General features: G+C 41.2%; 1 protein-coding gene across 2 annotated transcripts in view; it reads left to right on the plus strand.

Annotated features, from left to right (window-relative positions):
- Window positions 1-1,294: 1,294 nt before the first annotated feature.
- LOC143301307 (uncharacterized) overlaps window positions 1,295-12,615 on the plus strand; it is a 31,848-nt gene continuing 20,527 nt past the window's right edge. Inside the window, exons 1-3 of one of the 2 annotated variants that reach the window (XM_076615509.1) lie at window positions 1,295-1,488; window positions 7,308-7,393; window positions 8,515-8,572. In XM_076615509.1, coding sequence (XP_076471624.1) covers window positions 8,539-8,572 — 34 coding nt within the window. In that variant the 5' untranslated portion in view covers window positions 1,295-1,488; window positions 7,308-7,393; window positions 8,515-8,538. The remainder of the gene's footprint in view (window positions 1,489-7,307; window positions 7,394-8,514; window positions 8,573-12,615) is intronic. The other variant, XM_076615508.1, reaches the window with a different exon arrangement.

The following is a 12,615-nucleotide window of genomic DNA, read 5'->3' on the forward strand; positions in this document are numbered from 1 at the left end:
GGGGGGGGGGGGGGGCAAGGTCACACAGTCTGACGTTCGTTACAAAACTCGGTTACGTCGCTTCAGCAACGCAACGAACACTGAACATAGACTGACATCTCAAAAAAGGCAAGACTAGGAAGGGCAAAAACAGGGCAGGGCAAGGTAAGGAAAGGAAAGGCCAGGCAAGATTAGGCAGGCCGAGGCAAGGAAGGACAAGGCAGGGTTGGGGAAGGTAGGGCAGGGCAGGGCAAAGCAAAGCAATGCAAAGCAAAGCTAGGCAGGGAAAGGAAACGCAAAGCAAAGCAAAGCAAGGCAAGGCAAGGTAAGTTAGGGCAAGGTAAAGCAGGGCAGGCAAAGCAAAGCAAAGGAAAGCAAGACAAGGAAAGGCAAAGCAAAGCAAAGCAAGGCAGGGCAAGTTAAAGAAAGGCAAGGCAAGGAAAGGGAAGGCAAAGCAAAGCAAATCAAGGCAGATAGAGATAAAGCAAGGCAAGGCAAGGGAAGGCAAGGCAAGGCAAAGCAAAGCAAGGCAGGGCAAGATAAAGCAAGGCAAGGCAAGGAAAGGGAAGGCAGGGCAAGGCAAGCCAAAGTAAGGCAAGGCAAGGAAAGGAAAGGAACACAAAGCAAAGCAAGGCAAAGCAAGACAAAACAAGGCAGGGCAAGGCAAGGCAGGAAAAAGCAAGGCAAGGAAAGGCAGAGAAAAGCAAGGCAAGGCAAAGCAGTACAAGGCAGGGCAAGGCAAGGCAAGATAGGGCAGGCCAGGGCAGGGCAGGGCAAGGCAAGGCAAGGCAAGACAGGGCTAGAAGTTTATATTTCACATGACCCCTGGGGCTTTCTTCAGTGAGTCTTGCAATCTCAGTGACTGGTTTAATTTTAGTGTCACGTTCCTCAGAAAAAAAAAAAATCGTAAATTTTACGTTCCAATCATTGATGTGTGGCTGACTGTTCATGCTTTAATTAACAACAATTGCTGGAACAAATGATTGAAATGTGTGAAGGAAAAGTTTGATAACATATCGAAATAAAAACAAAGTATGTCGAAGAGAGAGAGAGAGAGATGAATGACAATTTTTTGACAATAGTAGGATACCATAGAACCTGCTCTGCAAGCGAAGAGCGTGTCTCACGAGAGAGAGAGAGAGAGAGAGAGAGAGAGAGAGAGAGGGAATACCAATGTTTTGACAAAAATGAGACACCATACAATCTTCCTGTGTCGCACATGAAATGCATGTATCACGGGGGCTGTTCTCGATCGCGCGTGAGCGCGGAGCTAGCTGGGTTTGTCGTCTGCTTGGTTGACACCCTTTTCAGTCAGTGCATGTGACCTGTGTCAGATTTTGTCGGCTGCACTGGCCAGTGCTCACAAATGGAGCGATTTTGGTTTTAGGTTGCGGGAAAGTTGTTTTTGCGTTGCATCGATTTCAACAGTGGGAGACCGTCGATGCAGACCATATGCAAGTTTTCTGTGATGTGAGTGCTAAAATTGTCTGTTCTGCATTACCCATGTGGGTAAGTTTGAAAAAAAAAGAAAAGAAAAAAAAGAAAATCACTGAGCATTAACTAATGTGTAATTGTGTGTGTGTGTGTGTGTGTGTGTGTGTGTGTGTGTGTGTGTGTGTGTGTGTGTGTCCCGTATACTTGCGTGCCTGCGTTTAAAAATTCAATTTGCTTCAAAATCGGAAAACAATGTAGTAATAATAATAGTAATAATGATGATAATAACAACAACAATAATAATCATCATCATCATCATCATCATCATCATCATCATCACCATCATCATCATCACCATCATCATCATCACCATCATCATCATCATCATCATATTCATGATGATTCTTTTTTCTTTTCTTTTTATTTTTTTTCTTTTATTTTTTTTTACGTGAACAGCCGAGTTATAAACATCAATATAGGTATATGATTATAGACAAATCATTAGAACCAGTCAGACAAATGATTCTTCTTTTTGTGTAATGGTAATTATTTTCTGTTTGATTTATCGTTTGATGACTTTATTAGAAACACCCGAATCTGCTATAAAGATAAGAAAACACAGATAAATATGTCACTTCTCCGACTTTTATATTTCTCTTCCCCCCCCCCCCCCCCAATACAGTTGTACCTTCCTTTAATGCAAATTTCCGTTTTGGAGTCATTGAAACATTTTCGGCAAGAGTTGGATGATGTTCAGTGGTATTCTACATTTCTTTTACTCTTTAAAATAACTGTTTATGGAAGTTGTCCACTTCACACATAGCGTCTTTAGAATTTCTTAAAGTGTTGCCAACAATTGAGAAATTCCTATTTACAAACCTTCATTTTGGTTTTGCGTTCATTCAAAAGCGGCGTTACCGCTAGAAGTTTTAATTTCTCTGTGATTTTCAGAGAAAGAAAAAAATGAAGCGATACTAAACTTTAAGGCTTTCTACTAATGATTCAGTGAAGTGGACAGCGTTCAAATATGTTGTCTTGCATCCACTCAAAAGCGACGTTACCGATAGAATTGTTTTTATTTCTCTGTGATCTTGAGAGAGAGAGAGAGAGAGAGACACACAAAAAACAACTGTTGCGATGCTTAACTATAAGGATTGATATTAATGAGTCAATGAAGTAGACAGCGTTTAACTATGTTGTCTTGCTTTCACTCAAGAGCGGCGTCACCGCTAGAAGTATTAATATCTCTGTGCTTCTCTGAGAGAAAGAAAAATGAAGCGATACTAAACTATAAAGATTAATACTAATGATTCAGTGAAGTGGACAGTGTTCAACTATGTTGTCTTGCTTTCACTCAAAAGTGGCGTTACCGCTTGAAATTTCTTTTCTCTGTGATCTTGTGAGAGAGAAAAAAAATCTGTTGCGATGCTAAACTATGATGATTGATAATAGTGAGTCAGTGAAGTGGACAGCGTCCAAATATGTTGTCTTGCTTTAACTCAAAGCGACGTTACCGCTAGAATTTTTTGTTTATTTCTCTGTGACCTTCTGAGAAAGAAAAAAAAATCTGTTGCGATGCTAAACTATAAAGATTTATAATAATGAGTCAGTGAAGTAGACAGCGTTCAACCATGCTGTCTTGCTTTCACTCAAAAGCGGCGTTACCGCTAGAAGTTTTAATTTCTCTGATTTTTCCGAGAGAGAAAAAAAAAACCTGTTGCAATACTAAACTATAAGGATTGATAATAATGAGTCAGTGAAGTGGACAGGGTTCAACAATGTTGTCTTGCTGTCACTCAAAAGCGTCGTTACTGCTAGAAGTTTTGATATCTCTGTGATTTTCTGAGAGAAGAAAACATGTAGCGATACTAAACTCAACTATGTAGTCTTGCTTTCACTCAAAAGCGGTATGTCCACCCCATAAAGCGCTTTGTGGCCTCAGGTATAGTCCTACTATTTGGGCTCAGAGCATGTCCGACTTAGGAACCAATGGTAGAAATGTTCAGTTTAAAAAAAAAGTTCTTCAGTGTAATTAAACTTGTGAAATGTGTTGTTTAGTTGCTATATAGTTGTTAGTTTGGGGTTTTTTCATGGTTTTTTGTTTGTTTGTTTGTTTGTTTGTTTTTTCCATAAAAAACCTTGTGATGTATATTTCTCTATGAAGAAATGTAACCTTTTGTGCAAGGAAAGAAATGAATATACTAATGAATGAATGAATGTATGGCTGAAGTCAAAAAGAAAAAAAATAAATAAATGTTCATCAACGATAAGCGTTTGAATCTGCTCCTTCCCAGTCTCCAGGCAGCGATGTTGGCCGATTTGCCACGTCGGCTGGTTTCAGTGTTTGCTTCATCCATACGGAGAATTCATAGTGCAACCAAGATCCTGAAAAGAATAGTTACACCGGAGATTGCGTTTATTTATTTATTATTTATTTATTTGTTGTTGTTTTGTTGTTGTTTTTCTTTGCTGCCCCATTATCTGTACCGTTTCAGTGGCATTACTCTCACGCCGCTCATTTAGACTCCCTCATACACGGCCACACCCGGGTTCGTCCGTCACAGTTTCAGTGTCGGCAGTCCGCAGGGAACCATCGATGTTAGGTCGCCATGAGGCCACACACCAGAGGAGACCCTACACTGCCGCTGAGTCACTTCGGTGGAGTTCAGTGGTGCCTGTTACGATTTAACGTGCTTAGGACACCACCTACTAAGCCCCCTACTAACGACAATAATGGCTTAGTTGCGGAGCCAGACTTAGTGAGCGTCCCTCCCGGAGTTTTATTTCATTTGTTGATTTATTGATTTATTTCTTGTTTATTGATTTATTGATTGACTTATTTATGTTTGTCCATGACTTACGTGAATAGATGGGATGGCCGACCAAAGCGCGTGCGCGCGCGCGCACACACACACACACACACACACACACACACACACACACACACACACACACACGCACACACACACACACACGCACGCACACACACACAATATATATATGATTATATACACGCATTCACGTACTCACATACACGCGCACACATGCATACACAAACACACATACGCGCGCGCTCGCACACACACACACACACACACACACACACACACACACACACACACACACACACACACACACACACACACACACAAGCATTCATTTTGCCCTCACCCACTTTTTTCGCCTCCAACATTATTTATGCTTTCCCTTTCTTTCTTTGAAAATCGTTAGTTTCCTCTCCTTTTATTTCTTTTTCTTTCTTTTTTTTTTCTAAAATAATGTTTTCGTTTCTTATTTTGTTGACTTTAATGGCCTTTTCACCAAAGCAGTCGGTGTGTTCCCCCATGTTTGTTTGTTTGTTTCTTTTTCGTCGCTGTCTTCATTTTAGCACCATGGGTACTCAAAATGTGGTGAACAGCGACCGAGAAAAGCACATACTCGACTGTGATGTTAAACACTGATGGGCCCTGGGAGGGAGGTATTTGACGAAGGAGGCGTACGTCAGTCCATTCAGTCGTGAAAGCCTCAAATGATTTTCGATGCACTGGACAAAGTGATATTAAACATTGATGGGCCCTGTAGGAGGTATTTGACGAAAGAGGCGAACGTGCTTCCATTCAGTCGTGAAAGCCTCAAATGATTTTCGATGCACTGGACAAAGCTTAGAACAGTTTTTGTTATTTAATGTGTGTTTAACTGACGAAAACACAAACCCGAGGCGTTGATATGTATGTCCATTTAGAGGCAAAAAAAATCTATGAATGATCGATGCATCGGGCAAAACATGGGACAGTATTGGCGTATGTCCAACTGACACCATAACAAAAGCTTGAGGTGTTAATATCCATGCAAGCTCTCTTGTATACTTCCGTTGCACGCGTTGCGCGCGCTTGCGAGTGCGTGCATGCGCGTGCGCGCGCGCGTGCGTATATGCGCGTGTGTGTTAGTGTGCGTGTATACATGTGTGTGTTCATACGTGCGTGCGTGTGTTCGTGAATGCATGCGTGTATTTTTTGTCCTTGCGCTCTTGCTTGCGTACATGCATGTATGTATGCATGTGCGTGTGTGCATGTCTGTGTGTTCGTGCGCGTGTGTAAACAGACATATTTATGACGTCGCAATTCATTTGGGACTTTTGCGAGGACTAGATCAGAGCCGATCGAAGAGAGCAGCAATTTCATTTTCGGTTTCAAGGAGGTGACAAAGCGTGCAGACTAACGCATATACGCTGCACATCTTCTGGTTAACTCTCTCCATACGAACGGCGAAAGAGACGACGTTAACAGCTTTTCACCCCAATTACCATCATCAAAATATTGCAAGCGGAAGGCTCTTATACTGAAGAGGTGAATGTTCACAAAGAATACCACAATTCTGACGACGGAAGCTAAAGGTTGGGTCATTCAGACACCCACTGAACATCCGAGGGGTCTGTGTAGAGGAGAAGAGAGGACTGGCCGTACTGAGTGAGTTAAAAGCAACGAATTTCATGCCGGACCCTTGCCTGAACTGAACGGGCCGGTTGGGCATTGAGAGCTTATCAACCAGGGCAAAAAAAAAAAAAAAAAAGATAGGGCGATGCTCCGTACTCGAAACTAGTGTGTGCACAGCAGCTTGTCAGCCTGGCGTTACAGTTTTGGTGTCCGACCCGAGACCGTCAGCGACTCGACACCATAGTGTATCGGGCTGCTGATATATATCGGGTGTCCCCCCAAAAAGTTAACCGCTTTTCGACAAGTATTTCCTCAGTGATAGAGTAACCAAATTCATTGAAAATTTTGGCACAGTAACCTTAGGATATCGTCAACAAGTCTGCAAAATATCTAAAAGTTCGGATGCAAATTATGCGAGAATTGTCAAATTCAAAATAGCATGTCAAAAAATCTTATATCAGAGCTGTACGATGTGACCTTCATCATGTTCATGCCAGCTGCCAGGTATTGGCATCTATTGTTATTATTATTATTATTATTTTTATTATTATTATTATTATTATTATTATACATTGTGTTCTGCATAAAACAGTAATATTCGTGCATCATTCAATGACTTGTTTTAATACATTTTGGTAAAATAGTGTTAAATTAAGATTATCATTTACAATATTTATATATATATATATATATATATATATATATATATATATATATATATATATACATACATATATTTCGGGTCGGTCATATATTGTGATTTATTCATTGCCAACCAGGCCAGTCTTCATACTCGGATTGGGACGCTGCCAGTTGACTGAAGATGCGTGAACAATTGGTGTTACGTGTGTACACTTAAGCCGGTTTATTTTTTATATCTTTTGTTGCCTTTGTGCAAATTTAACCGTTGTAATTCTACATGTCCTAAATTAGCTTTTTAGAATAACTTGTATTGTTATTAGCGTTATTGTGTTTGTACAAGACATATACCCCATTTGCTTTTGCTCTGTGATTGTATCAACATTAACTCACTCAGTACGGCCACTCCTCTCTTCTCCTCTACACAGACCCCTCGGATGTCCAGTGGGTGTCTGAATGACCCAACCTTTAGCTTCCGTCGTCAGAATTGTGGTATTCTTTGTCAACATTCACCTCTTCAGTATAAGAGCCTTCCGCTTGCAATAATTTGATGATGGTAATTGGGGTGAAACGCTGTTAACGTCGTCTCTTTCGCCGTTCGTATGGAGAGAGTTAATCATGGAGAACTGCTCCAACACCCCCTAAGTGGCTGACTAAAACTGGGTTTGAAATAGGATACCTTGATATCTGTCATACGTTGAACACGATACAAGACGTTTCCCCCATCCTGTCTAATTCTGGTAATTGTCTTTCGTGCTTTTGCCTTTTCTGAAACACGATTATCTGATGTTGCTTCAGACAGCGTGATATTATCTGTCCCAGGATACCTCCTCATCAGGCGAGATGCCACAATTAAACTGGAAACAGGATTGGTAGCTTATATTCATCAGTCTGTAAATTGCAAAAAGGTAAGTATTTTTTAGAAGTATAAATTAGAATGCATTTGGTTTAGAAATTCGCGTAAAAAAGGACTAACCCATTCCTTGTACGTTTTTAAAACGGAAATCCCGAATGAAGGGTTGAGTGGTTGGACCGCTTTAAGCGAATGATGGAAAATGCAACTAATTATTCCACCGAAGTATTTTTGCTGGGTGATTTTAACATTGATTTGTTAAAACCACATGATAATTTGAAGAGAATCACTGAATTGTGGAATTTTACACAGATAGTAAATACCCCCAACAAATAGACGCTTCTCTCTGAAACGGTAATCGATCACATCGACGTAACTAGTCCTAGCAATGTTGTAGAAACCTCTGTTCCTGTATTTGGCTTTAGTGATCACTTTCCAACATGTCTAACATGGTTAAAGAAAGGTATAAAAGTCACCAGATGCAGTCACTGGTATAATTATGTTGTTCCGTGGTTACAAAACTTTGGATACAGAAAGTTTTCTGTCTGATTTATGTATGGCTGATTTTTGTTGTCTGTTTACCAGTGCGCCGACCCTGACAGCGCACCTGCGACATGGTAGAGGCACTTGCTTTCCGTCTTTAACAAACATGTTCCCTTGAGGACTAAATGCGTTTGACATGATGATAAGCCCCCCCCCCCACCACCACCACCACCACCACCCCACCCCCCTCTCCCCCCTCCATGGTTGACAGAAGTTATAAACATGGAAATAAAGGCTCGTGATCTATTATTCAAAACTACAGGAAAATATGAGTATTTTAAGAACCAGGGAAATGAAATAACATCAGTGGAACAGGCTGCCCAAAACGAAATAATATTATTTTCATGATTTAATAGTACATAAGAAAGTTACACAATCCATTTGGAAAGCTATTAATCAACTGTCTGGGGGAAAAACACAAACATTTACTCCATCTGAAAATGAGGTGTCAGCTGAAAATCTAATTATACACTTTACGACTCTCTGTGTGTGTGTGTGTGTGTGTGTGTGTGTGTGTGTGTGTGTGTGTGTGTGTGTGTGTTTAATGTACATTTATATAGCGCTCTTTCTCTCTAAGAGCTCAGGACGCTTTACATGACAGAAAACGATGTATATCTTTTAACCGTTGTGCAGAGGAAAAACTCTTTGGTGCCCAGAATGGCCAGAAGACGACTGAGTGATCAATTCGTTCGTGAGTATACTTCTTTTTCGGTTCCTCTGTTGGATGACATGTAATATGATCGTCCTCAAGTCTGTCGTTATTTCAGCTGTTCGTCTTCGTCGTGGTCTTCTTCACCCCCACCAACATCATCATCGACATGACCCAGTTCGTAATCATTATGATTGTCATCAAGGTCATAGCTGATGCTATAGAGCAGATATCATTAAGAAACGGTTTTTGCATACAGTTACAAATGAAACTTATCATGTAATCCAAGGCCTACGCAAGAAAATGACAAGGGTCTTTTGGGGCTGTTTCTTTTGAATAGTTTTTAATCGCACGAGAAGTAGGTATACTTTGATTGAGCGTACTACACGTTGCCCATTTCACACATTCATTCACTTATACGCACGCGCACTCGCACCCTCACACACACACATACACACATACACACCACACCACACACACACACACACACACACACACACACACGCACGCACGCACACGCGCGCGCACACACACGCTCACGCGCACACAAGCATCCACATAGAGGAAGTCAGGTAGACAAAGAGAGTCAGATGGAGAACAATTAATTGTGAGGGAGAGACAGACAGACAGCTTAAGAGCTAGACAGACAGACAGCCAGACAGACACCGTGGGGTGGTGGTGGCTATGGTCACAAGTAAACATTTTCCAAGTTTTTGGTGTGTTTTTTTAATTTGATATGTGGATGCGTGCATGTACACACAAAATCAAACATAGCACACTGTTTATATATGAGTCGTAAATACAAGGTTCGACTGAAAGTCATTCACAGAGAATCTCAAGATCACGTCGGAGTTTGCAGACCACGAATTTCCAAACATACGAACAAAGTTTTACCCTGAGGTTAAAACACTGCATGTCCGTTAGCTAAAAGCTCGGTGCCGATAAAATAGAGAGTTCCGGCTTTTGTTTGCTTCGGGTCAGCATTGTTGCTGTAACACTTCTGCATGGCTCTGCTGGAAATACAGCAAGCCATCCGTTATGTGTTCAAGCACACACACACCTACACCTACACACACACACACACACACACACACACACGCACGCACGCACGTTCCTGCAGGTTTTGTTCCTGTTTTGTGTTCAGTGGAAGCAGCAGACACCATGGGTCCATTTGCTGAAAGAGCTCTTGTCTTGTTCAAGATGTAGAGTATAACACTCGAACCATTGGGAGAAAACTATTGTGTTTTTTTTGTTTGTTTGTGTGGTTTCTTTTTGTTTTGTTTTTTTGTTTTCCAGGCCTTTGTCTTGCACTGTGTTCACTGTTGATGATTTGTGGTTAAACATTCCTTTTCCATTTGCTGCTAACGCTACAATATTTGTTTGAAGGGATGCGGACAATACTTGAAAATTTGTTTTCAACGCAACTTCTTATTCGATTTTTATTGTTTAAAGTGGTGGTATTATAATGGTTTAACTTTTTTTTCTACAACTGTTGTGCACATGCGGTGTGCACACAGTTTACTGTAAGTACTTCTCACAACAAAAGATAACATGATAAGTGGAGACTCGTTCATTTCAATACCAAACAAAAAAGAGAAAAAAAAAGAAGAGAAAATGGATGTGGGGGTTGTTGGGGGTATTTAAAAGAAAAACGAAACTGGTAGTGGTGTGTCATTGATGTTGGGTGGTGGAGGAGACATTTTAGTTACTTTAGTACGGACATTCCCTATTCTCAGAACATTGGTTGAATGATATGGATTCTTCTTATGTAGCACCCATGCTCAGTCAGAGACCAGGATTTAAGCCCTTCACAACCAGGGGCCGTATTCAAGACAAAATTCATTTTGCCTTCAGGCACGTTACCTTTGACATGGTTGGGACCCACAGGTACAGTCTACCTTGAACGATAAGTTATCTTGTATTCAAGACACATGCGGTTTGCTCAGACAGTAAACCCATCCCCTTTTTTTTTAACAAAATACCAACTATTTTTGTCTGCAAATGCTCTGTTTAACTTCTCATCACACCACAGAGCGGAATGTTGTAGAGAGAGTTCGCAAAATACGTGCTATCCATAAAGCACGCCTGTTTTCCCTTTAAAAAAAAAAAAAAAAGAAGAAAGAAAAATGCTACAAAAGGATCCGCCATATTTACCTCTGCTTCGTGGGCAGTCACCCTTGGCAAGTAGTGAGGGTAAATTGCCTTCGGGTTTGTAGACACGCGGGAAGACTCTTGTGTTCATGAATACTGGATATTGCTTACCCTGGGGCAGTTTGCCTTGCCTCAGGCAGATTACCCGCAGGTACACATTTACCCTCAGGCATGATGTTCTCTTGAATATGGTCCCAGGAGTTACATTTGCAGGCTGCCTACCTGGATAGAGCTGACTGAGAGTTGCCTTTGGGCACTCATCGTTCGTTCCCTGTGTCATTCAGTCAGACTTAGGTCATGCACGTGCGTGCGAAATCCACACATACACACACATGCGCGCACACGCGTGTGTGCATAGTAGGGATATCTGATTTCAGGAATGTTTAATTCTGCCAGTCATATAGAAGATGTTCAGTTATTCTTTGCGTTTTCGAAGTGATCATTTGAAATTCTTCTGCACTGCAACCAGATGCTGCATCTGCCCTAGCTGATGTACACACAGAGCCATTGATGCCTTTTCAACGTCAAGTACTTAATTAAAGTACCAGTCGGCGTATCTTTGCTCTCCAGTCGCATAACACCCACTGACAGAATAGAACAGAACACTGTATGGAGTTTTACGGTGCATGGTCTCCGAGGGAAGTTGAAGCAAAAATTTGACGGTCTTTGGAAGGTCGCACGGAAAAGGGTGACATGGAGTGATTGGTCTCCAAACAGCTGTGCTGACACGGTCAATGAATTTTTAGTGTGTGTGTGTGTGTGTGTGTGTGTGTGTGTGTGTGTGTGTGTGTGTGTGTGTGGGTTTCTTCTTTTTTTTTTCTTCTTTTTTTTTCTTTTTTTTTTTGACAGTAGGTGTATGTGCTAAAGCTTATTCAGCCATACGTGTATTGGACGTTAGGGATCAAACGGTGTCATGGTCATATTTTGAGCAGTTCCCCATTTATAACTCCGAAACTTTTCCATGTACCGTTTATGTTATGTTCCAGTATTCATCCTGGTGCTGAGTGTAAAATGGATCCAAAATAAAACGATGGTTTTAAAACTCAGAGCTAGGCATACGGATATCCTCCCGCGCGTGTGTATATATATGTGTGTGTGTGCGCGCGCTCGCGTCTGTGTGTGTGTGTGTGTGTGTGTGTGTGTGTGTGTGTGTGTGTGTGTGTACTTCTTCACATCGGTCTATCTGTTAACAACAAGGTGATTTAGACACGTACGCTTTCAGTCACTTCAGTGTACACTCTCATGCATTGGGTGTCGAGAGCGGAAGAGGGTCGGGCGTGGGGGTGGGGGGTGGGGGGGTTACTAATAAGTAAACTAAGAATGGGTGGAGGAGTCAAAAATCCAAAACATTCAGTCATTGATTATATATAATAATTTTTGTATTCGGTGGACATAATTTTTTTAGAGTAACCTAAAATAATTTAGAAGGCACTGTATTTACGACAGTCAAACTCATTTCATGCGATGATATGCTGAAGGAAAGGGCTAAGGTTATCATGTCACTTGCATGTTCTGAAGTTCTGTTTTTAGCTAATAAATCCAGTGTAAGGCATATCCAGTCTGACACATTTATGCATAATTCAACGTATCAAATAATCTCATCTAAAAAAAAAAAAATCCTCAGTTTACAGTGCCAGTGTTTCATTGCAAGTAGCACATTTGTGGAATCTACACAGAAAACAATTCTATATTCAGCAACATGAATTAAGGGCTATAAGAAACACGCTTGATTTTGGTCTGAAAATAGAAATGCCTTTGCCCATGCTCTAAAGATTTTGTGCACATGTACATCGGAATAAGGAATGCTGCTCGACTTTTCATGACTCCATCTGTGTGTGTGTGTGTGTGTGTGTGTGTGTGTGTGTGTGTGTGTGTGAATCCATGCATGCTTGCCTTTGAATTACGCGGATGTTGAAGGGTCAGTATTCAGAAGG

Source organism: Babylonia areolata, chromosome 27 (assembly GCF_041734735.1).
Source record: "Babylonia areolata isolate BAREFJ2019XMU chromosome 27, ASM4173473v1, whole genome shotgun sequence".
NCBI classification, from domain to species: domain Eukaryota; kingdom Metazoa; phylum Mollusca; class Gastropoda; order Neogastropoda; family Buccinidae; genus Babylonia; species Babylonia areolata.